The following is a 25697-nucleotide window of genomic DNA, read 5'->3' as shown; positions in this document are numbered from 1 at the left end:
GCTCTCTAGTCTGGTGAGCTGGGTGCTGGCTCAATGACGCAGTTGCAGCCTGTGGCTCACGTCATTTTCCTGCCTTTACTGGCAAGCAGGAGTCAGCAAGTCAGCAGTTTCTTTCAAAGCACATTTTAAAAAGTCTTGAACAGGGGTGCCTGGGTGGCTCAGTCGTTAACCGTCTGCCTTCGGCTCAGGTCACGATCCCGGGGTCCTGGGATCGAGCCCCGCATCGGGCTCCCTGCTTGGCGGGAAGCCTGCTTCTCCCTCTCCCACTCCCCCTGCTTGTGTTCCCTCTCACTGTTTCTCTCTCTGTCAAATAAATAAAATCTTTAAAAAAAAAAAAGTCTTGAACAGATAATTTGCACACCTATGTTCACAGCAGCATTATTCACAATAGCCAAAAGCTGGAGTAATCCAAGTGTCCACGGATGGATGAATCAATAACCAAAATGTGGAATATACATACAATGGAATATTATTCACCCTTGAAAAGGAAATCCTGACACATGCTATTACATGGGTGAACCTTGAAAACATTATGCGAAGTGAAATAAGCCAGATACAAAAGAGCAAATACTGTATGATTGTATGAAGTATTCTAGAAGGGTAGAAATCATAGAGATGGAAAGCGGAATAGTGATTACCTGGGGCAGGGGAAGAGAGGCAATGAGCAACTGTTCAATGGGGATAGTTTCAATTAGGGAAGATGAAAAAGGTCTGGAGATGCAAAGTGGTTAATTGTTGCACAACAGGATGGATATACTTAAGACTACTGAATTGTACACTTAAAAATGATTTAAATGATGCTTTAAAGGGTTAAAGAAAACGAGTAAGTCTGGAAGAATCCAGGGAGTACCCAGCTGTGGAGAGAGTGGGGAAGGGGTGTGTCAGATCTCTGTTCCTCACCCCCACCCCAGCCACTCTCCACCCTTCCCTGTCCTGCTCTACGCCCTGGCTCACATCAGCATGCCTCTCGCCTTCTGGCTTCTGCTTGGAGTCATTCAATGGGGAACACAAGCAGGAGATGAGGGCAGAGAGAGGAGTGAGGTCACGGAATCTATCTTCCCGGTCTCCTCCCTGCAGGACTGCTGCCCGGCGACCGTGTCCCTTGTCTGAAAGTCTAGCAGCCCCTCTCAGTCTCAGGATTCTGGTGCTGTTGCCTCTTCAGACCAAGCGCAGTAGCAGTTGCCAGGGCCCCTGGCCCCAGGGAACCACACTATCCCTTTTGGTCTTCCCACTTCCTACTAACACCTCTGTCAATAGTCTTTTTATTAAATTCTCCACAAATTACCCATTTTGAGCACATCATCTGTTTCTGGCTGGACTATGTCTGATGTGAGGTAACTTACAACAAAGTTGGGGAAACACTGATGCAAAGAAGATCCACTTCTATCCCCAAAAGATCTCTTGGATCCTCAAAACCTTCCAGATATCCAGAGGAGGCAATGGTAAGCGGTCTTCCATCTTCCTCCCTGCCCTCCATCCCCTCTCTTGTTCCAAGAACTTCTTTTCAATTGCTATTTTAGTACAGAGAATTCAGCATCCATTGTTTTCTCCAATCTATAGACAATCACATTTTTGTACATAACAGAATTCCATTCCAATAAAACAAATCATTCAGATATTCCATGGTGTTTTATTATTTTTTTTTTAAAAAGCATTTTTCCTGTGAATGTTTCTATTGAATCCTAGATACAGATATTCAAGGATATGGGGCAATTGCAGTTAAATATGAATAGTAAAGCTGAAATGGCATTTTTGTAAGGCGGTTCAAATTGGTAATAGAGACAAAGCTCCGTTAGATGAGTTATCTCTCCCTTCTAAAGTGGATAACTATGAGGGAAATAATCAAGAGTTTTGCCTTCCTTCTAGTAGTAATGGCCTAGAATAAGTTGAACATAGCTACCCAACCTCCTCTGAAGTCCAGGGAGATGTATCCTGTCCAGGCTTATACTATTACACACGTTATTTTCAGGTCAAAAGAAACAGTCACACTTGCTTGTAAGGTCAATGGCTCAGGTAAGCAGACCATCTCTTTGCTGCAAAAGAAGAGCAACAAGAAGGTATACGCTCAGGGCAGGTTCCTGATTGGTCAGGAGAGAGGGCTAGGAGTCGTGTGCTCTCGTGGTTCCATGGTGTCAGGTGGAAGCAGTCTACAATCGTCCATTAGAGGAGTCTACTACTCCTGCCCTCCACGTGCCCAGAGGGGTAAGACTAGTATAAATCCCTGCTAGAGGCACAGGTGGATCCACACCTGTGAATATGACCAGGCTGTGCAATTAGAAAGCTTTACTCCAATGAAATCATATGTAGAAACTAAATAAGACATATATAAAACAGACTGTATATTTATATATAAAATTATCCAGCTGTATATCAGATAAAATGAAGTTTCTTATATTGAAGTGGGAATGGGAAATTGAAAGTGGTAATCATTGTACAACAGGATGGATGTACTTAAGACTACTAAATTATACACCTGAAAATAATTTAAATGATTTTTTTAAAGAGTTAAAGAAAACAATTAAGTCTGGAAGAATCCAGGGAGTACCTGGCTGTGGAGAAAGTGGTGGAGGTGTGTGCCAGATCTCTCTGTTCCTCACCCACACCCCAGCTATTCTCCACCCTCTTTGGCTTTCTAACACCTCCAACCCAAGATGGCACCAGAGGAAATTCAAGAAAACCCTGGGTCTTTGTCATCTCTTCATTGAGGAAGCTCACCACTGTGATGAGATTGCACCTCAGCAAATGTCACATCTAAGGTCAGGATTGGTCCTTGTGGGTGTATCGGGGTCGGGTGGAGTGGGGTGGAGTAGGGTGGATTTTGGGCTTACTTGTCATTGACCGGCAAAGGAGCAGTACAGAACTTCCCAACAATGGTGGTCCAGTCTTTTCTCCAAACTCGGTGGGAAGAGTGAAACTTGAGTTTCACTTGGTTTATCTGGCACTGAGGGGTGGCGTGAGCTATGACTCCTTTCCCCTGGAGTTCCTGTCTAGGTCTGCAAGGGAAAGGGAAATTAGTTTACCCAAGCACATTTGGCCTTTGCTTCCCCCTTGGTTCCTACAGGGCGCTGCTGGTAGTGTGGGTTAGCTGTCATGCACAAAAGAACTCCTTGAAGGTGGGGACTACCATCCTTTGTATCACACTCACCAGCCCCTCTGTGCACATACTCACAGCTTTAAACATGGGTTCAGAAAATAGTTGTTGATTTTTGAAAGCAAACAAGTGGACATGGCAGCAAAATAGTAGCTCTTAGATTTTCATATCTGGGAAAAAAGTCTGTGTTTCTTAGATTCCTAATTGGAGAAGATCTTCACTTTCAGGTCTACCTACTGGAAGTACAGCCCTCTTTTAGGGCATTCAGTTCCATAAATTTTGTGTAGACTACTGTATTTTAGACTGAGTATGAATGTGTGGATGGGGAAAAAACAAACAAAAAACGGATCTTGAAACCAGACAGAGCTGGTGTGGTACCCAGGTTTCCTCTCTTCCCAACTGTGTGGCTTTGGAGTCACACGCCCTAGGTCTAATCTCCAGCTCTCCCACGTGCTAGCCCCTGCCCGGGGCCTCTCCGGGCTCAGAAGCAGTGGGGCCTGGAGAAAAAGGAGGAGAGCAGGGGGACGGGGCTTTCGCCTTTGCACGTGGGCGTTGGGTATCATCGAAGAGGGGGCGCATGGCTCAACCACATGGTTTCCCTTTCCTTTCTGGCCTCTGTGGGGTGATAAAAATGTCTTCTTTGCGTACTTTTTAACAACCCAAGGTTAGTCATATAGTTTGTTTTTTTCTTTTGAGGAAGATTCTATATGACTTTAGAAGCTGTTCCTGGTTTATTTTTGTTTTTTAATTTTAGAAGTGTTTTGAAATATATAAGAGGGGGAAAAAAAAAAGATTTTTCCTTATAAGAAGCTGAATGGATAGAAGAGCTTGCAAACTAGCAGGGTATGAAGGATGCTGTGAGTGATCTTGAAGAGGAAAATTACCCAGAGCAGGCCCAGGCCCACAGGCCCTAGTAGATAGAAAGTTACTAGCTCTGTTGGTAGAGCAAGAGATAACCAGCCATTTCTGCCTCTGTCAACAGGCTTCCCACCACAGCCTTCCTACACTGCTGTTCCCGCCTAAAGCAGCTCCCACCCCCCCCCAGTTTAAACCCACCTACCAGCAGCCAGCACAGCCCTTGGAACCTGACCCCCTGCACTCCCCTATAAAACACTCTATAACGCCGCTGCCCCGGGCCCCTAATTTTGAGTGCAAACTCGTTTGGGTCCGTACGCGTAAAATAAACCTGAGTTCTCCTACTTCTCTGAGAATCACTTGGTTTCTCACCTGTCTGATTTTTATTTTTCCGCAACAACCTAAGGACTTGGTTTGGGTAAATTTTCTAATTAGAAGGAAATCTTGGGGTTTTGCAAAGCTATAGAAAGTAAGGAAAGACCACACATAAACCCCCCTCCTTTTTTTCAATTTCTATTCTGCAAAAAGGAAAAAAAAAAAAAACAAACAAACAAACGAAGGAATTGAAGATAACCATGTTCTGAATCTTCCACAAAAGATTAAAACGCAAACAGCTTTTGGGAGAAGGAAGAAAGAATCTGTGGGTATCCATTCCAATCACCCAGGGAGCTTTTAAAGGTGTAGTGGTTGAGGCTATGCCCAGAGACTCTGCTGTAATTGGCCTGGGAGGGGGGGAGTTGGGAGGGGCGGTCAGTGGTAGTTAACGCTCTCCAGGTAATTCTAATCAGCAGCTAGCTGTGTGTCATTATCTTGACTCCAGCCAGTGTTGGCTCATCTACCAAAACACAGAGAGGTGATGAAGACACCTGATGGAAATAACACGGCCTCGAACTGATCTAATGAAAATTATTCAGCTATAATCTGCAAGACTCACGTGGGCACCTGAAGATCTGTGTTGGGATCCTGACTGCCTGCCATCCCTCTCTCTGTGGCCTGTGTCAGCTGGAGCCCTGGTTGGTGGCAGGGTGTTTGGGAGTCCAGAAGTGTGCTTCTCTCAGCAGAAATTTGTCTTCCCTGACAGTACAATTAATGTCTAATGCTGCAGCCTCCAGAGGGCCTTTAGGGTTGGTCTTTTATAGAAAGCTAACCAGGGAACTTAAATCCTTTTAACATCTCTATTGATAACACCTTCAATGGCTTACTTCCTTTTTAAGGGCTGGTTATTCTTTTTTGGTCACAGATGATTATCATAAAGACACCCACCCCGCAAGCCTAGGGCAGGGTGGTGCCCCATTACCAGTTGTTTTTTAAAGAGACAAGGACCCCTGCTGCTGAGTTCCTCTCCCTTGCCAGGCTTGAGCCTCCCTATAGTTGAAGTTCTCTGTCTTCCCACCTCAAGCCTGGTCCTGCCAGCTGCTAGGCCCAAATGTAACCCCACAAGGGAGGGAAATGCTCAGCCTGGTTCTAGGGATTAGCACCAGATGGCCTCAAGCCGTGCTGGCCTCACCTTGTACTCATTTGCTAACTGACCCTCTGTCTGTGATTCAGTTCTAGTCACTCACCCAGTACCACCTCCACTTTCCAGGAGTGGGTGCTCCCCAGGCTCTGGTCAGCCCTCCCTGGGCTAGTGGCTAATATCCTCCTACTTGCTGACATCCCTGATGCCCCCTTCCTGGATTCCTGGATAATGTTTCCTATCAGGGACCCAATTCTCATGTTCTCACCACCCGTTGAGACATCCCATTACTTCTGCTTGTGTGTAGGAGATGACTGTTTCCCCGTCTGTGCAGCCTCTATGACAGCGCCACCCTCCCAGGCAGCACGAATCCTGGGGCTTTCAAAGCTGGTGTCATTGACACAGCCTGGACGAGGAGCCCGGCTCGCGGTGATACCCCCGGGACCGGCTATCTCTCTGGCAAGAGAGGTTAAGAAGAATTACAGCTTCTTTAACATCTGTCCTTTCCTTATTAAGGGGAAGGCCCAGCTGGCCGCACTGTGCAGTATCTTCGGTCTTGGGGCATTTTCACAGACGTCTCTGGTGATCCGGACACAGCTGGAGAGGCAATCCCTCACCTCTGCCCTACTTGTACTTTTTCATTTGTCATGTTTAACAGGCAGTTACTGGAGGGACATCAAGTGGATTTAGGTAGACTTGGCACTAAGCTGGAGGAGTGCTGTGATCCATCTGGGCTCATGGGGCTGGTAACAAGACTCATTGACAGGTGCTAAGAAGCCAGGAACCCACAGGAAAGAAAGAAAGCACCGTATGTTTCTCCTCCGCAGAGGAAAACATCCAGTGCCATGCCCCTTCTGTCTCTCTCTCAGTTGTTTGCTAGGGGATGCAGATTGTTATGGTGATGGGCAAGGGCTGAACTGGAGTGGGTAACTGCAATGTGGAATAAAAGTTAAACTATGTAAGCTTTAGGAATTTCATTCTCTAGGCTGAGTTTGATATATTACACCACTCCTTCCTTTATCAGCAGGTCTCACCTCATCAAGAAAGTTTCCTAAGATTCTGCTTCTCTCTACAGTATCTGGAAGCCCGGGGAGGGTCGGGTCTACTAATGTTGGGTGGGTGGGAACCAATCTGTGCAGGACTGAGACATGGGAAGCAGCACACAGAGCCCTGGAAGGGAAGAGATCCAGGAGACTCGAATCCAAGGCCCAGCCCTGCTTCCTCACTCTGTCCCTTGCCCTAAGTTACCAAACCTCTCTATGTCCTGGTTCCTTCATCTGTAAACAATAACGCTTGACATTACCTCACAGAACATGGCAAGGATGAAATGAGGTAATGGGGAGAAAGCGCTTCATGGGAAACGTCCTACAAGGGGAAAGTAATATTGTTAGAAAAATTGTTATTTGGAGAGGGCTTCTCTGCCCAGCAGGTGCATGCCTGGCAGGAGTCAAGGGTGACCACTGAACACTGCTGTGGCCCCGACGGGCCAAGCGAGCCAGGCAAGGGGAGCCCAGTGCCGTGGTGCCATGGGGGGTGGGTGAGAGGGGGGCAGCTACGGGCTGCTCGTGCCCCCTGAACTGCCAGGTGGACGGCCCGCCCCTCCAGGTAGAGGAGGGTCCCAGCTGCAATGCTGAGAACAAAAAGCTCAGAACTGCAAGGCTCAGAGCACGCACACAAGCAGGTATCCATGCTGGCTTGTTTCCTTCTGTGCCTCTCTGAGGTTGGTGAACAGACAGGGTCATGCTTCTGGGCCACAGAGAGGGTGTCTCACCACAAATAGGAAACAGTCACAAAAATGGTGGCTCCATGGATCTGCCTCCGCAGAAACCTTAAAAGGCCTCTAACCTCAAGTGTGCCCCAGGCTCTGGTCCTGGCCTCACCGCCTCTGCCACTGGACAAAGCATCCTCCCTCAAGCTGACCTCTGGAGGGGGCGGTGAGGACAGAGGAGTAACCAAGAAACACGGCCGTAAAGAGCAGATTCGCTCTCAGAAGCGGAGGCAAAGAGGCCAGAGTGGAAGTGGGTGGTGGCATGGAGAGAGAACAGATCTGGGAGTCAGAAGACCTGGAGTTGAATGCTGCCTTTTCCACCTCACTGTGTAGCCTCGGGCACAAGGCTTCGTATCTCAGAGCCTCCCCGTCCTCACACCTAACTCAGAGTTGGGTTGTCAAATGAGTGGATATATGTGAGAAGCCCACAGTTGACTCTTGTAACCCACTTGTTCCTAAGAGGTAGCCAGGAATTCTCTCTAGCATGATAAACACCCACATCCAGTCTCCTCCAATTCTCTGGCTGATAAAGGGAAAGGAATTCTATTACTTATCAAGTTCTGGTCACTGTGCTAGCAACTTCCTGTATACTATTTTATTCTATCCTCACAGTTCATTCTTTGAAGTAGGTACTGTTATTGCTCCCATTTTCTACATACGGATGTAGAGGTTCAGAAAGGTTAAGTCAGATTCTCCTGATCACACATCTCGGAAGTGCAGAAGCTGAGATTCAAATCCACGTTTATGTGACCACAATCTGAGCTTTGGGCTCCATATCACACGGCACCAGGAGTTCTGGTTCAAGGAAGGAAGGGTCACTAAGATCCCTCCACCAACCAGACATAAGCTGATCTGAAAATCAGTTAGAATTAGCATGGCCATATAATTTATGATCCTAACCAGCATACTTTTGTCCTGTACCCACAATAAACCAGATGAGATCCCAGGATAACAAGCATAAAAAAGGAAGTATAGTCCATCTACTTAAGATGCAAATAGCACAGGAAAAGATGATGCTCCAACCTGGGACGGATTTCATAGATTCTAAGACATACTTTCCTCTCACATTTAACATCTTTTACTAGCATCTTCGCTTCAGTGAAATGCCTTGGTTAGAAGCAACAGTGAAGAATTGAAATATGTATGTGTAGGGGAAGGAGGGCAGAGGGCAAGGTTCAATATTCTTCAGAGACCCTGACCTAAGAGGGCTGCCAGGGTGGGAGACGCATAAGATGAGCATCAAGGAGGGGGTAAAAAAGTATGCAGGAAGGAGGGAGCCAGAGGGCCCTCCCAAATACCACACTACAGAGAACCCACACTGGAGGGAGTTGGGGAGGGACAAGGAGAAGTATATAGACAGTAAGATGTCCCTAAGTCCTCATCTGCAGCAGAGCAATGGGTTGGACTAGCTCCGAAAGTTCAGGATCTAAGACCAGTAGCTGCTGCCCCCCAACCCCCTCCGATGACATCTTTGCCCCAGTCTTTCACCTCCCGCCTCAGCCACCATGCTGTGCTAGACACAGCCCAAGCCAGAGCCCTGGACTCTGCGGGACAGCACACTAGCAGAGCTGAGCTACACGTCTTTCCCCCAACTCACCACAGTACGGAGCCCGGGCAGTGGTCAAGAGGAAGACTTTCACTTCCTTAGGAAGCGGCTCTATCTTGACACCACTTTGTTCCATCAGCCCTGGAAGCAGAGAGGCAAAGACAAAGACAGCAGAGCCCTGAGGACGCCAATGCAGTGTCCCATGGCACCCAAGCACGTTTTGATTCATTCATGCACTCGTTCATTCTACAAACACCCACACTGTATGCCCATTCTATGCCATGCCCTATGGTGAGTCCCAGGGTACCTGCAACCCAGTCCAGCCAAGGATAAACAGGAAGTAAACAGGAAGTACATTCTTCAAATCATCTGGCCCATTCCAAGAGGTATTTATCAGAAATTTGAAATTATGTCTCCAATTGGCAAAATAATCTATAAGAGAGTTGTTTGGATGGCATTTATATCCTGTGCAGACAAAGCACAGGGAAGCGTTTGACCTGAAGAATAGCAGTTGACAAGTCAGGGAAGGGCACTCCAAGCAGCAAGTACAGTTCAGACAGAGACACACAGGGTGAAGAAACGAAATATTCTTGGAAGTACAAGTAGTTAGCATCCCTGGGGTGTTCAGAGCCAGGGAAAGTGTGGTGAGAGGTGACACTGGCAGATAGTGTGAGGTGGCTGTTTATATCAGCAGGTCCATCACACCTGGGGGACATTGTGGCATATGCCTACCGAGTCGGAAGTAATGTTGATTTGCTTTATTGTGGGAAGCTACATCTACTTGAACATTTTGTCAAGCTGGTATCCGTTTCATAAGGAATGCCAGGCTGCCACAGTTCTGAGTGGCAGCCGGGGGTGAGAGTGAGAAAATGAGGGAGGGGAAGGAACCATTTATATTTCCCAGAGTTCTTCCTGAAATCCATCATCTTGGAGAACCCTAGGATGTTCTCAGCAATGACCTGCAGAGAGTAAGTTGAGGCCAGATCCCTCAGCCTTTCCCAAGTCCTTCTCCCCAGACTGGCCTGGAACATCCAGGAATGTGCCCAACCCAACTAGTAATGAGGCAGGCCTCCAGTTGGCACATGGCCACCACAGCCTCACACCTCTGAAGTGGGCCATGGGTGCCATTCTTGGGGATTCCCCACACAACACCCTGATTTAGAGTCTATCAGGAGTTGGAGAATGGCTGGCCTAGCTAGAAAGACCTAGGGCAAGCATCTGGTCTTACAGTGGGGGCAGAGGCTCTGGGCTATACCAATGTTTCTAAAGCGTCCCGAGTCTGGACTTGCAGATGAGGGGCTGTGTGTGAAGGGTGTGTGCCGAGCAAGTATGGCATCAGGCTGCAGGACAGAGGGTGAGGAGTGGGACGTGGAAGGCCAAATGCCTTCTTCCAGGTGGGAACAGGCTGAACACCTAATCAGTGAATTTCCTTACTCCGGGTGGATAGACTTGTTGATCATAAGAAATCAGGACTTACAGAGGTAACAACTAGCAAGACTTGAACTTTCCCCAAATTGTCAAAGGAAGCCAAAGGGGTGGCATTTACCAATTCTTGGGCAGGAAAGCAGAAAAGGGTTAAAACAATCCAGACATTGTCCAGCAAGAAAGGCCTTGTAGTTGACACAGGGAAAGGCCACGAGTGGACAGGAATTCTCCAGGGCACTGATGTAGAGGTGCACAGCCCTCATGTGATCACAGATCAGGTAACTGTAGCCTGTGGGGGGGGGGGAAACACAACCAAGGCTTTAGTTTAAGACAAATGAAAATCCCTTCATGCTACTTATTGTAATTCTATTGAATTTTATATTCTAGCAGGCTATAAATACATGGGATGAGACTCCTGAGCCACATTTTAAAATGTTAATGGACATGGCTACTATATTCTCCCTCTTCTTTTGAATTTTCCTGAGATACCTAAGCTTAATCTATCAAAAAAATTGTTTAATTTGAGACCTATCTTCCATGATCATGCAAATTCTCTTTTGGAAAATAGGAGCTTACTGGGAATTGGTGATCCTGACCCACTTCTCACAATGAGTATCTGTTTGCACATTTTACCTTCTTCATCATCACCTACACAATCCAATTTTTTACAACCTCATGATACCCAACCTACTGATGAGACAATCAAGGGAGTCAGCAGCAGTTCATGGTAAGTCTCTGAAAGCCAATGTGCTTCGAGTTCACCTGGCCAAATGACTGATTCACTGAATTTGCCAAATGTCCCAATTTAATAAAAACCTGGTTTTCTTGTTATTGTTTACTGTATAAAAATTTGAAGTAACTCACATTGGATGAATTGGCTGGGCTAATAGGTCTATAGTGAGCCACAGCTCTAGGGTTCTGGGGTCTTCAGATTCTCCCATCACCTTGGGAACCCCACTCTGGGACCAGCAACCAAGTCCGAGCTTGTATTAACCTGCCTTCCCCCATGTTTGGGACACTCTATGGGCAAGCTCCTTCCAGCTGCAACAGGGAGCTGGGGGACACAAACAAAACCCTTCTCAAATTGTGTTATGAAGAAAAATGACAAGTGGCCAACTAAAATGCCACAGAAATATTCAAAGGTCATTAAATCCAAACTATCTCATCTGATAAAAAATCCTAGAAAATCTATAAATTGTGAAAAAGAAACATGTTTTTGGAAAATCAATAAATTTGGTAAATTAGATGAGTGGTTATTCAATAAAATTGTCAAAAGAGCCCTTAAAATGTCAAAAATTTGGTAAAGCAGGAAAAGACTAAAAACAAAGTAAACAGAAATCAGGATAAAATTCTCATAAGAAATGCTGATAGGTTGGCTATATTCATAAGAAAAATAAAAAAAGACTAAACAAACCTTGATCCTTACCTTTTGACAAATTTAATGTTATTTAAAATAATGCTAAGAAGAATGTATTCAAAAAGAACATTCCAGGAGACTACAACTGACCCTTGAACAAAGGGGAACCTCCCATGCGATTGAAAATCCATATATAACTTTTCACTCCCCCAAAACTTAATTATTAATAGCCTACTGTTGACAGGAAGCCTTACTGATAACATAAACTGTTGATTAACACATATTTTGTATGTTATATGTATTCTATACTGTATTCTTACAGTAAAGTAAGCTGGATAAAAGAAAATGTTAAAAATCATAAAGAGAAAATATATTTATAGTGCTCTACTGTATTTATCAAAAAAAATCCATGTATAAGTGGACCTGTGCAGTTCAAACTCATGCTGTTCAAGCATCAATTGTGTATTTAGAAAAGAAGAAATGTATATTCATTGAATGTACTCAAGATGATTAACTTGAAACAGTTTTGGAGAACTGCCAAATTTAATAAGTTTGGGGAAATGGTCATCTGTGGATTGATCCTTCAGCTAGCCAGCTTTGGGCATTCTACTTCTGCCACAACTAGGCTCTTGCCAGGGATGTAGCTAGTGTGGACCATGCCACAGAGCAGGGCCCAGGAAGAATAGAGTTTATTGGCTTAAGTGATGATATATCACTGCAGGACCTAAGAAGTGGGGAGGCCAGCAAAAGTATGGTGCAAGCTTTTCATTTTGGGCCCTCCTCTCCCAAAATTCCCCAGGCTCCTAAAGACATGCATTCAATAAGTGCAGGAAAGGCATTATGGGGAATAGCAAAGGACACTAGAAGAAAGACTTCCTGTGGTCTACACTGGCTGTTGGTGAATTCCAGCCTCCGGGGCAGCCAAACCCCAACTCTCTCTGGTTTTCTGACCTGCATGAATGAAGGTGGGACAGCCGGGTTGGTCTTGGACTCCATTGACAAAGTAGTCCACATGTCCAACAGGAATCCGGATACCCAAATCTGAAAGGAGGCAGAACCCCATTGTTTCGGACTGCAGGGGCATATTTTCTGGGCCCCACAGCAGGGTCCCCTGGCAGCAGAGCCTGAACTCTGACTTTGGGAGCCCACCCACTCTGTGTGCCCATTGGGTGCCCACCTCACTCCTCAATGCTGGGACACAGCAGAGCATGCCCTCTGTTTTCTACACTGAAAGGCAGCCAAGAAGAGTAAAGCCATGAACAGATATTCATATTTGTCTAATAAAATCAAGAAAAATACCCCTTAACATCAATCAGTTCTGATAAATCACTAAATCTTATAAGCCTGGTAAATGTCCTCGTTGAACAAGTATTTATTTTGTTTGGAGCTATAGTTCAGGTAGATATATATTTGGGGCCACATTTCCACAGTGCCCCTCATATTTTTGTGCTGTCTTGACGGAGCAGAAACCTGGCTAGTTTGAAAGACTGTAGCGTGAGGGTGCCTGGGTGGCTCAGCCGTTAAGCGTCTGCCTTCAGCTCAGGTCATGGTCCCAGGGTCCTGGGATCGAGCCCCGCATCGGGCTCCCTGCTCCTTGGGAGACTGCTTCTCCCTCTCCCACTCCCCCTGCTTGTGTTCCCTGTCTCGCTGTGTCTCTGTCAAATAAATAAATAAAATCTTAAAAAAAAAAAAAAAGAAAGAAAGAAAGACTGTAGCGTGTAGCTCTCATTTCTGACCATATCTGACCCCTGAGACTGGGTCCGAACCAGCTGCCAAAGACCCCAACTTTCCTCTTCATAACACCTTTCCCCTTCCCACATCTATCACTACTGTAAGTGATTGGTTGTATGTTATTTGTTTAATGGCATCTCTCCAGGGGTTAGCCAAGGACCTAGAAGTTATCCTTGCTTCCTCCCTTTCCCTCATTCCCTACACTTAGCCCGTCACCTGTCTGGTCAGCTCTACCTCCAAAATATATTTCAAATCTTTCTACTTCTCTACGTCTCTACCGCCCCCACCTCTTCTCTATGTCTCTACTGCCCCCATCTCCCACCCAGACCACTACTGCAAACACCCTCTAATGAGCCTCCAGGCTCCCTTAGTGTCCCCTGCAGCTGATTCTCTGCACAGCAGTTGCAATCATCTTTACAGGAAAACCTAATACCTCCCTGTTCTCACCAACTACAGAATAAAATGTAAACTCCTCACTATGGCCAGCCTGGTCCCCCTCCTTCTTCTCCTGCCTCACTCCCTGCCCTCTAACCATGTGGTTTTCTTTGCTGTCCCCACCCATGTCCAGGCTTTGCTTCTGACTGCTCTTTCCACCTCGAATGTTCTCCCAGATCTACCCAGGGCTGGTTCATTCTCACCTGCAAATACTCACCTTGGACAGATTTTCCTCAGTAACCCTACCTGAAGTGGCTCCCTCACCCAAATCACCCTCTGCCCCACCTCCTCAGTCATGGTACTCACAGTGTGTAATTATGTCTGCTTATCTGTCTGTAAGCTCTACAACTTACAGCAGGGACTTTGCCTGTGTTTTTTTTTTCTGCTATATCCCCAATACCAGCACCATGCCTGTCACATGTGAGTACCTAATATTTATTGAAGGAAGTAATGAATGAATGCCTGCTCAATTCGTCTATATTTCTACATGGGTGGGGACCTTCTTCAATGCCTTGTGCCTTGCACTATTCTCAATGCTGACTATGTAGCTCAATAAAAATTGGTTAGACAAAATGGAATGCTTTTTTTTTTCCCCTCTCATCACATTAGGAGGAGGCTCCAACTTTGAAGGGGACTGAGAGGCCTCGCTCTGGTAACTGGGGACCTAATAAGTCACCTATTTAGCAAATTTAGAGACAGAAGGGGTTAACCTTCATAATTAACATGGTTAACCCAACAGCTAGGCAGAGGCCTGTGGGCTTTGCTTTCCTATCTGTGAGATGATGAAGGAGAGGGTTAAATAATATGCCTGCATGGGTTTTTTCCAGAATTATGAATCTGTGAGTGTTGGGTGCTAAAAGAAGGCTTCTGGGGGTGTCTGGGTGGCTCAGTCATTAAGCGTCTGCCTTCGGCTCAGGTAATGATCCCAGGGTCCTGGGATCGAGCCCCACATCGGGCTCCCTGCTCTGCAGGAAGCCTGCTTCTCCCTCTCCCACTCCCCCGCTTGTATTCTCTCTCTCTCTCTGTCAAATAAATAAATAAAATCTTTAAAAATAAATAAATAAAAGAAGGCTTCTGACCCAAAGGAATGAGACCTGGACACCTCTTACTTGAACGGCACATTCTTCTGGTGAGGGATAGGCATTATTTCTTCCTGTAACTGCCATGCTGAGCACAAGGCCTGGCTACCTCCTAGGCATTTCATAAAGGGTAGAAATGAGGAAGAATGCCCAGCCCCCTTTCCCAGCTGGTCAGAATAGCTTAATTTGGTCATAGGATTCAGGGTTGGGGGTCTTTCTTGTGCCTGTCACTGTTGGAGGGGAGGATTCTCATTCTTCACTGGCCTGAAGGGCTGGGCTCCTCTCTAGGAAGGAGGGAAGTCCTGACAGGCCTGAGTATCTGCCCCAGAGGGGCCTGTCCCACAGGGCCAGGCACATTCACCCTGAAAAAACAGCATGACTTTCCCCTGTGCCCGCCAGGCAGCAATGCCTTCCCCCACACAGCCTCATCACAAGGTTTAGTATTAATCAGAGATCAACATGACACTGGTAAACTCCTCACTGCAACAGAAGCTCAGAAGGGAAGGAACCTGCCCAGAGCCACACAAATAGATACCGGCTACCTAGCCCCTGCCGGGCTCATTCCCCTACCCTAGGAGGGTCACCCACCCCCCATACTCACTGTCAGCATCTGTGTGGATGGCCTCCACGAAGCGGGCATCTCCAGGATCCAGGCGCTCCTCCAGACTGGCTTTGGTGTACTCCGGTCCAGCAGGGTCCAGGCCTGCTGGGACAGACTGATGTCAGAGGCCCCTTTCCTCTCAGCTGCAGCAACCCTCATGGACCATACACCCTCATGGACCATACACCTCTCGGGGCAGCCCTTCCCGGTCAGTTCCTAGAGTCCTCCAGCAAGGATCCAAGGGCAAGAGGACCAGCCCAGGACCACTGTACCCAGGAAACCCCATGTTGTTGTCTCTAACTCTCAACGACCCAGCTTCTCTGGCTCTGAAATGAGCTTGATAACATCAACCATCTGGCAAGGGCTATAATATTAATCCTCATGTACTCAACACAACAGCTATAATTTTTTGAGCAGTTACTGTCTGCCAGTCCTTGTGCTAGTCCTCATAACAACACAGTGAAGTAAAAATTACTATCCTTGTGTCTTAGTTTGGATGCCCTTTTCTCTCTTTCCCAAAAAGCAGACCCTGAGACAAGGATTTAAAGCACAAGGAGCTGATTTGGGAGTAGATCAGAGAAAGTATAGTGAGGGATTAGAAAAATGAGTCAGAGTTTGGAAAAACGAATGTATTATCACTTTGGGCAACTGGGTCTCATCTCACTGGCACCCTTCTGAGAGGCTCTGTAGAACATGACTCAGAATTGTCCTACTGAAGGGCCGGAAAGTGGGGGTATTTACCACACAACTCTAGTCCCTTATTGACTGAGGGTAGCTTCTGAAGCATAAAGTCCCTAGTGCTTTTGCAAGTATTTAGCATAATTGTCTAAGGGTGATTTCCACAGTGGGCCAAGGCAATATGAGCTATTACAACTCACGTCACAGAGGTAGTAATTGAGGCTCAGAAGAAATACGTGGCTTCTTACACTGACATTAGAGATCACACAATAACAACACAATACCGTTTCACGCAAAAGAGCCACAATAAATAAATTTTAGTGGAAATAGATCATTCAATCATAAGAACAAAGATCCCCTCTGCTTGCCTGAACAGAGGCATTTCCAGGGCATTCTCTCTCTATCTCTAAACTCGGGAGGATGGGCAGAGAATACTGTTACCTGTGATCCGTCCTAACTGGCCTTTGTAGAAATGTCCCACCATGCCCCCAACATGGGCCCCCAGGCTAACACCAATGATGTGGATTGAAGACTCCGGTACACCCAGCACCTACAATGGGGCATTTACAGGGAATTACACATGGGTCACAGCAGCCTCTGGCCTCACAGGGTCACACTTTTCCCTGAAGCTTCAGAATCAGAGGACCCTGGGCATGACATCCCCCCACACACCTTCTTTGGGAGAAAAAGGCAGAATTTTCATCCCATTCATTACTTTCCCTCTTCCTAGACACCCCACCTTGATGATTGCCTCACTTTCTCTTTGGTGCCCAAAGTGTGTGAGTAATGACCATGGCCACTTCCTCTTGAGGGATTCCATATCTAACGTCAGCGGCAATTCTACAGAGGAGAAGCAGAGGCTCCGAGTGGGGCAACAACTTGCCCAAAGTCAACACTGTAAGTGGTAAAGTGGAGATTAGAAGGGAAGACCCACAAGCTACTGGGTGGTGGCTCTGCTTCTGCCCTAAAGCTCCTCCTCATGTGTTGACTCTTTCTTTTTGTCCCCTCTCTCCTTCATAAGCAGCCAAAACTCACCCCCAAGCCCTTCAGCACCTACCAGAAGTTTTCTGAGGAAACGGGAGATCTCAAGTCCCAGCTTAACCACATTTTCCACGGCTGAGAAGTAGACACCTGTAGAACCATAAACCCAGTCCACAGCAATCACATTAGCATTTGCTGCCCGAAGAAGAGTGCCAATGAATTTATCAATCCAGGAAGGCTTTGTACCTAAAGCCCTAGACAGAGGGCCAAGAAAGGATAGGAAAATTATCTGCCAAGCCAATATCCATTGTCATGGAAATGAATATGATACTCTCTATTAACAGAATAAACCCAGGGGGGAAAAAGGTCAAAACAAATAAGGGGGGTATATGGGCAATATATCTTACACCACTTTGAGCCTAGGGAGAGCATAATCCCAAAGTCACCAGGGCTTCAGCCTGCATATATGGAGCCTTTGTGTAAATTATAGAAAGGCCTTTTGTTCCAAGTAGATGCAGCCTCATGCCAGGGCCCAGAACTCAGGTTGGATTTCAGCCCCACCAGGCCTCAGTCGGGTATTTTGGTGCAGTGCATACTACACAAACCATATATACTGACACTGCTTGTGTTACTCATGGGGGAGAAAAGATAGCTTTGTACCTTAGAGTTATGATTTGCAATCTTAATTCTCATTCTATAATATAAGCACTCTCCTTGAGGGATATTTTTATTTACTTGTTCATTCGGTCATCCTTTCATTAATTCAATGAGCGAGGAAGTATGGTAGGTGCTTCTCTCCAGCTCTGTTGGCTATCTCCGGGTTGGGCATACACACTCAGCCTTGGAGAGTGGCTGAATATAAAAGAGAGACTTTGGCACAAGAGTGAGGAAGAATGCCTATGGAGGGATGTGGCTGGGTCCCTGCAGTCCAGTGATCTGAGGAGCAGAGAGAACCCAGAGACCATGAAATAGTGATCCTTTGTGCAATGGCTTTGTGTCCACCTCTTTCTTGGATGCTCCCATCTCTAGTTGCTCGATATTGCTACTATTTCACTGCGTTCTCTTCTTCTTTCCTCCCACCAACCTTCCTCTCTTTCTGGCCTTGCCAATGGGCTCTGGAGAGATGTTGGAAGGATGGATGGTGGTTGAATTAAGACTCAGTATTACAACAATATTTGGACTGTAGGGCATCAAAGAAACTGAAGAAGAGAAGTGTCTAGCACCTGAGGAAGGTTAACCTCAGGAGATGATGGAAGTAGCACCTGTGAGTGGAAGTTTCTTAAATCATGAAACCAGGGAAGAAATGAAGAGGAAATAAACCTCTGGATAAAAACACCATGCTGTTACCCTGATTGCACAAAGCCTATGACCTCATTGGCTGAGATGAATCATATAACCCATGCTTCAGGGAGAAAGGGATCACTGAGACCATCTGTACAACTTCCCTTTTATTCAGATGTGGAAACCAAGGCTCCATGTGCTGGGGTGACTTGTTCAGGATCATACATATTTACTGTGTGAGAATGTGTCGACAAGACTGAGCAGAGGAGTAATGTACATGACCAACAGGAATGAGCAACACAATGTGTGTTCATGTTGATATGAGACACCTTCAAAGGCAGCAGTAGGTGAAAGATGAAACATGAGACTGTCAGTAAATCCCTTTCTCCTCTTGCTCCCCACTAACTTCCTATGGCATTATGGTCACTCTCTAGTTCCTAGCTGAGATATTTCTATTGGCTGATTACTCCCACCTGAATCCATGGATGAGTAGTTTGGTTCCTAGAGTAGCATTGAACCCAGAGTTTTGGATGTCACTGCTTTCCTGCACTAGCTGCCCACAGCTGGGATCCAAAGGGGTGAAGAGGAGAAACTGGACTTTGAGATTGGTGCCTCGGAGAAGATTAGCGTTCTGGAAGTTAGTGCACTTTGTTTGTGGGGTAGGAGGTGCATCCCCTGGAGGAAAAAAGCAAAAAGAAAAACAAGAATGATCCAAGGTGAGGTCATCTGTTCTTAGAATGAAGAAAAGTATTCTTGAGAGGAAGAAAGAAACAGGGGCTTACAAGCATTTATTATAAATCAGCTAGTGCAATATTCAGACTAATTTATTAAAGACATCACTTCTGTAACCAAAATCTGTGAATAGTTTTCATATCTAAAGATACAATGCCAGAAAAGGATATGACTATTACTCAACCAGAAAAGATTAAAGGCCATGCATGGTGAAGTGGATATTGTTATGAAATAAATTGAGTTGCCCCTATCAATCCATAGGTTGAAGTCCTAATGCCTGGGACCTCAGAATGTGACTGCATGTGGAGATAGAAATTATTATATTAAAATGAAGCCAATAGGGTAGGCCCTAATCCAGTATGACTGGTGTCCTTGTAAGAGGAAATTTAGACACAGACACAGAGGAAAGACAACATGAAGACACACGGAGTAGACGGCCAACTGCAAGCCAAAAATTAAATCAAATAATGTCATGCCTCTATGCAAAAAAAGCCTCTAAGGCATTTCCCTCAGAATGAAATCTGAAGTTCTAACAATGGATTGAAGCCCTGAATGGTCTAAACCATGGGCTCCAGGAGCACTCTGCCTGTCCAACTATTGCTTCATCTGTTCTGGCCATGTCCTCCCAGGTCTTTCTCACTCTACACAGTCCTAGACCCCCAGAGGGTGTTTGCACTGGTCATCCCTTCTGCCCGGAGTGTCTTTCCACAGACATCAACGTGGCTACCCCCCTCTTCTCCTTCAAGTCTTTGCTTGTCAAAGGTAACTACCTTGTTTGAATTGTTACCTTCCTGTGCCCCTCACCCAAGTTCTCTCAATCTTCCTCATCCTGATCTATTTCCTTTTATAGAAATCATACCCTTCTAATCTCCTATGGAATTCACAAGTTTATCATTAAGTGTATTGTTTATTGATTTCCCTACATTAGGATATTCTTTCAAGAAAGCAGGAATTTTTATCCATTTTGTTCACTCTCCTGCCTAGAATAGTGTCTGCCACAGACAATAAACATGAAAAGCTAGTTCTTTGAAAAGAATAATAAACTAGATGTACTTTTGATAAGACAGAGTAAGAAAAAAAGAGGGAAGTCACAGGTAAACAATATAGAGAATAAAAAGGGGATATAAATAGAGTAGATTTTTAAAACCATAAAAGAACATGTTTATACCCACCCAAAAGTTCAAAATACAGATATCTTCCTAGAAAATGGACAACAATTTCCTGGAGAAGTATAGCTTACTGAAACTTAGTCAAGAAAGAAAAAACAGAAAGTCAAATGTAAAACTGTAGCATTAGGGAATTGAAACAGTAGTTTTCAGTCTCTTCATCAAAAAACTCTACTGGGCCCAACAGTTTTACAGAAAAATTCTACCAATCTGTCAATTCTTATCACTGTTCTGGTGAATAGAAAAGGGGAGAGAGAATCTAAATTCATTCTATGAAAATAACCAAAATATCAAAACTGGGCAAGGACAGAAGGAGAAAGGAAGACAAAAGCCAATTTCACTATTAAACAGAGACATAAAAACCCTGAATTAATTATCAGCAAATCTAAGCCCATCAAGGATAATAAGAACTAAACACACATCATGGCCAGGGTTTAATCCAAGGAATGAAAAGATGGCTTAACATTAGAAGATGTATTAATGTAATTCATATATGAAAAATTAAAGAAAAAAAAGATATATGCTCATCTCAATAGATGTAGAAGAAAAAAGCACAATAAAATTTAATACCCAACACTTTTAACCTAAGAAAAAGTGTTTACCAAGAATCTATAGCGATGACTATAGTTATGGGTGAAACATTAGAAGCATTCCATTTAGAACTGGAAACAAATGAGAATGTCTGCTATCAGTGCTTCTCTGAAATATTGTCCTGGAAGGTCTAGTCTTAGCCAGGGAAACAAGACAATAAAATGGGATCAAAGTTACAAATTTTGAAAAGGAGGAGAGATAATTACCAATATTTGCAGATGATAGAAGAAAACTTTTGATCACTTGGGAATATGGAAGGTGGCACAGTGAATCATGCTCAGATATCCCCTCTCCCCAACTGCCACTCCAACCAAAGACTAATCGTAGATGAATATCAAAAGAGAAGAGAGAAAGACATAGCCAATCTCAAATATAAAGATTATATCTCTGTAAACAAGAACAGAATTGCAGGATGGTGCTGGGTTCCTAGTCTGGGAGAAGGCAGCTCTGTGAGGTAAGTGGGGTCCTAGAGTGCTCCAAGTCAGGTGTGGAAAATCAGCACCAGGCCCACCTGTGGTAGTGGGGGGAGGGGATCCCCAACTTAGTAAAGGAAGCTAAAAACAAAAGCAATACAACCAAAAAAATAGCTATAGTCCTTTTACTTGGGGCTATAGCTTTATTTAGGGAGACAGGATGGAAAAACAAGGCCTCACTAATAAGAGCTGAGACAACCCGCCCCCAACTGGAGGAGAGAGTCTAAAGATGAGAAGGTGTGGGAGGCAGCTGGGTGGCTCTAGTCAGTTAAGTGTCTGACTTCAGCTCAGGAAATAATCGTCCTGTGTCCTCCGATCAAGCTCTGTGCTCAGCGGGGAGTGTGCTTGTCCCTCTCCCTCTGCCCATCCCCCACCCCTGCTCTCTCGTTCTCTCTTTCAAATGAATGAATAAAATCTTCAAAAAAAAAAAAAAAAGATGAGAAGGGGAGGAGGTGATGGGAGGGAATGGGGGGGAGGCCAAACACAAGCGTCTCATTGAACATTGAAATGAGACTGATCTATTGTGTTAGAAGTCAATATAATAGTTATCTTTGGGGTGGCAGTGATTAAGAAGGGATACACGGAAGGGGTTTTAAGAACCTGGTAATGTTTTATTTCTTGATCCGGATGATGGTTACAGAGGTGAATTCACTCTGAAAATTCATTAATCTGTATACTAATAATCTGTGCACTTGTCTGTATATATGCTGTACTTTAATAATGAATTTACTTTAAAAAATTCTGCAAACAAAATGCCTAAATATATACAGAAATCGAATGTTTACAAAGATAGTCAAAAGCCAATAAATGAATCATGAATTCATTCCAGGTAAAATAAGGTTTTAAAAGCCTTTGACATTGGGCGCCTGGGTGGCTCAGTTGGTTAAGCAACTGCCTTCGGCTCAGGTCATGATCCCAGGGTCCTGGGATCGAGTCCCAAATCGGGCTCCCGGCTCAGCAGGAAGCCTGCTTCTCCCTCTCCCACTCCCCCTGCTTGTGTTCCTGCTCTCACTGTCTCTGTCTCTGTCAAATAAATAAATAAAATCTTTAAAAAAAAAAAAAAAGCCTTTGACATCGACTTTAAAATAAGTATGCTGAGAATCTACAAGGATAAAAATAAAGACAGAGAATAAGAAATCATGATATAAAAACAGGCATAGATGATAAGATATATAGGAAAAAACTAGTTCAAAAATTGGAAATGAAAAAGATAACCATTGAAATAAAAAAGAAATCAATACTATAATTTTTAGTACAGAAGTAAAAAACTTTTTAAAATTTATTTATTTTAGAGAGAGAGAAAGAGAGAGAGCACAAGCAGGGGGAGAGACAGAGGGAGAGGGAGAGGAAGAATCTCAAGCAGACTCCATGCCCAGCACAGAGCCTGATGCGGGGTTCAATCTCATGACCCTGAGATCTTAACCTGAGCGGAAATCAAGAGTAGGATGTTTAACCAACTGAGCCACCCAGGCGCCCCAGAAGTAAAAAAAACTTTTAATATGAAAGTATAGTTAAAAAGTATAGACAATAGATGGAGAGGTTCCAATTTTTATCTAGTAGCTATTCTATAAAGGAAGAGAATAGGAGAAGCAGCAATATTTTGAAAAGATAATTGTTAAGAATTTTCCATAACCGAAAAAATATATGAGTTCTCCAATCAAAAATTACACTCAGGGTAATGAGTGAGATAAAAAATAAACAGGGGCACCTGTGTGGCTCAGTCAATTAAGCATCCAACTTAATTTCGGCTCAGGTCATGATCTCAGGGTTGTGGGATTAAGCCCCAAGTGGAGCCCCATGTGGAGCCCTGCGTCAGGCTCTGCACTCAGCAGGGAGTCTGCTTCAGGATTCTCTCTCTCCCTCTGCCGTGCCCTTCTCAAATAAATAAATAAACCTTTATAAATCAATCAATCAATCAATCTAAAGGTATATTATAGTATAACACCAGAACATCACAGATAAAAAGATATTTTAAAAATTCCCAAATGCATTGGAAAACTTTGAAGAAATGGATAATTTTCTAGAAAAATATAATTTAGTGAAACTCACTCAAGAAGGAATTGTAAGCGCAAATAAAACTACTAGCATCCAAACATTAAATTGGTAATCAAGAGTCTTCTCTGGCCTTAAAGTACACTAGAGCTAGATGGTTTTATCTGAGAACTCCACTGCTTTAAAGTACAAGTAATCTTTATCTTATATAAACTGTTCATAGAATAAAAACTTATTTCATGAGGTTATAATAATCCTAGAATCAACAGGACATGGGTAATACAAGAAAATGATAGATAATTTTTTATGGACATACATGCAAAATAATATATATAAGTATATACAAAAATAAAAATAAATTTTGGCAAAATAAAACAGCATTGTATTAAAAAACACACCATGATTAAAGGGTTTGTTCCTGGTGATCTTAGTCTGATTGGGCTAGCCCATGGGGCTTAGAAGAAAATATGAAAAATTGTCTTTATAGTAAGAGTGCTTAAACAAGACACCAGAAGCACAAATCATAATAAGAACTAAGAATTAAGACAACAATGTAATGACTATTTTTTCTATCAAGTTGACAATATGAAAAACGTTTGATACTACAAACTATCGGCAGACAGGCAGGGAAACAGCCATGCTCACATACTAATCGGCAGACAGGCAGGGAAACAGCCATGCTCACATACTAATAAATTGCTACAACTTCTTTGCAGGGCAGTATTTCCCACATCTATCAAAAACCCATAAGACAGGGGCGCCTGGGTGGCTCAGTCGTTAAGCGTCTGCCTTCAGCTCAGGCCATGATCCCAGGGTCCTGGGATCGAGCCCCGCATCGGGCTCCCTGCTCGGCGGGAAGCCTGCTTCTCCCTCTCCCATTCCCCCTGCTTGTGTTCCCTCTCTCTCTGTGTCTCTCTCTGTCAAACAAATAAAATCTTTAAAAAAAAAAAATCCATAAGACAGAAATCCTTTCAGATCTAGTATATCATGTATAAACGGCCATTTAGAGTAACAAGATAGCTCTGTGTGTTCATATGGCAGAATTTCACACGAACACACAAATTTTATATACATATAAGGAGGCCATTCTATACACACACACAAATAAGTGCTTGAGAGAAAGCACACATGAAGCTAGCAGCACCTTTTAAAAGCCATCCACTAATGCAGGGGATGAATGCACTCATGCACTCTGAACTTTGGAGCAGGGAGGGGTGCTGAGAGAGGCATGAGGTGTTGCAAGAGAGGGAAGAATTGCAGCAGGCCTCCTGGAAGATGTGAAGAACATACATCAACAAAAAGGTATGAGCAGCTCCAGACAGAAGGATTGACACATTCTAAAGCTGGGGACTGACAATTAAATGTCTTGTGAACACGACTGAATAGGGGCCTGCTATGGGGAATAGGGTTGGGGGCGGGGAGCAGCTTTCCAAGGGGAAGGACCAGTGCTCAGAAGAGAGGGATCTTCACCAGCCAGAGAACCTCCAGGCCACGGGAGTGTTTAGGAGTGTTTAGATTTGCTACATTAAGACAGCAGGCGTGGTGGGTGGGGTTTTTACCTGGGGAAAGGTAGAATGCAAGTAGCACCTGCGGGAGTTTTTTCTAAAGGTCATCCTGTCATCTGCAGTTAGCAGGGACTTGCTAGCATAGTCCCACCAAGAAGGACGACAAACCTAAATTTGAGTTGAGTCAGTGGATTAGCAAGGACATCTACCGTTCACAATGCCAAAATCTCTGTTAGTCTGGAAAAGTAAAAAAAAAAAAAAATTTTTTAAAGATTTATTTATTTATTTGACAGAGAGAGGGAGAGAGAGCACAAGCAGAGGGAGCTGGAGAGGGAGAAGCAGGCTCCCCAGTGAGCGGGGAGCCCGATGAGGGGGCTCGATTCCAGGACCCTGAGATTATGACCTGAGCCGAAGGCAGACGCTTAACGACTGAGCCCCCAGGCGCCCCATGGAAAATGGTACACTGGATATTTATAGGGGGAATGTAAATCATATTTTGGAATTAATCAAGTCTTATTTTTTTAGAGTCATCCTGGCTTGTGCCAGGTGAAGAGGATTAATGCAGCTTTTAGAGAAAAGAGTATAAGAACTAGGGGGCTTGAGAGAGTGTCCTGGTCACCATCAGTCCCTTTATGATTGTAGGGTTTTTTTCATCCCTCTTCTAAATTCATCTCAAGAGAGGGCTTTTAGGGGACCTTCCAAAGGTTAACACTGCATAAATAGATGGCTTAAGAACTAGAACCTCCCAAATTAGCCGAGCTAATTTGGAAATTCCACCCAATTAGCCGAGTCCCCAAATTACCTGCACTTCCAATGCTGAGCCACAAAAGGAGTCCCCATGAGCAGAACTGTATTTTCCTGAGACCTGGGGGCATCGCTGAGCTGCAAGTCTCAGAGCTGGGGTGAAGCCGACTCCTACAAGCCAGCCTCTCAAAGTTTTGGACACCAAATACC

The 25697-nt window shown here is 44.6% G+C and overlaps 1 protein-coding gene across 1 annotated transcript; it reads right to left on the bottom strand.

Moving 5' to 3' along the window:
* Positions 1–1826: 1826 nt before the first annotated feature.
* PLA1A (phospholipase A1 member A) lies at positions 1827–25697 on the bottom strand. The gene is made up of 11 exons (XM_044920110.1): positions 25546–25697; positions 18758–18959; positions 17080–17257; positions 16464–16572; positions 15345–15446; positions 12450–12539; positions 10263–10430; positions 8768–8857; positions 3325–3382; positions 2829–2993; positions 1827–2033 (listed from the first exon to the last, which is right to left on the bottom strand). Exons 1-11 carry the CDS (start codon positions 25616–25618, stop codon positions 1943–1945), a joined length of 1326 nt encoding a protein of 441 aa, XP_044776045.1. The 5' UTR covers positions 25619–25697; the 3' UTR covers positions 1827–1942.

This window comes from Neomonachus schauinslandi, chromosome 1, assembly GCF_002201575.2.
Source record: "Neomonachus schauinslandi chromosome 1, ASM220157v2, whole genome shotgun sequence".
Classification (NCBI taxonomy): domain Eukaryota; kingdom Metazoa; phylum Chordata; class Mammalia; order Carnivora; family Phocidae; genus Neomonachus; species Neomonachus schauinslandi.
The sequence above is the reverse complement of the archived record's forward strand: the minus strand, read 5'-3'. Positions and strand labels throughout refer to the sequence as shown.

What these genes read in the sequence shown, in the direction of transcription:
- PLA1A (XM_044920110.1), bottom strand. Translation starts at nt 25,618, where the DNA reads ATGCCCCCAGGTCTCAGGAAAATACAGTTCTGCTCATGGGGACTCCTT. An exon ending in CATCCACACAGATGCTGACA is followed by an intron (nt 12,540 to 15,344) that starts GTGAGTATGGGG and finishes GCCTCCTTTCAG; the next exon opens with ATTTGGGTATCCGGATTCCT. An exon ending in GCTTTCCTGCCCAAGAATTG is followed by an intron (nt 8,858 to 10,262) that starts GTAAATGCCACC and finishes CTCTGCTTCCAG; the next exon opens with GGCTGATGGAACAAAGTGGT.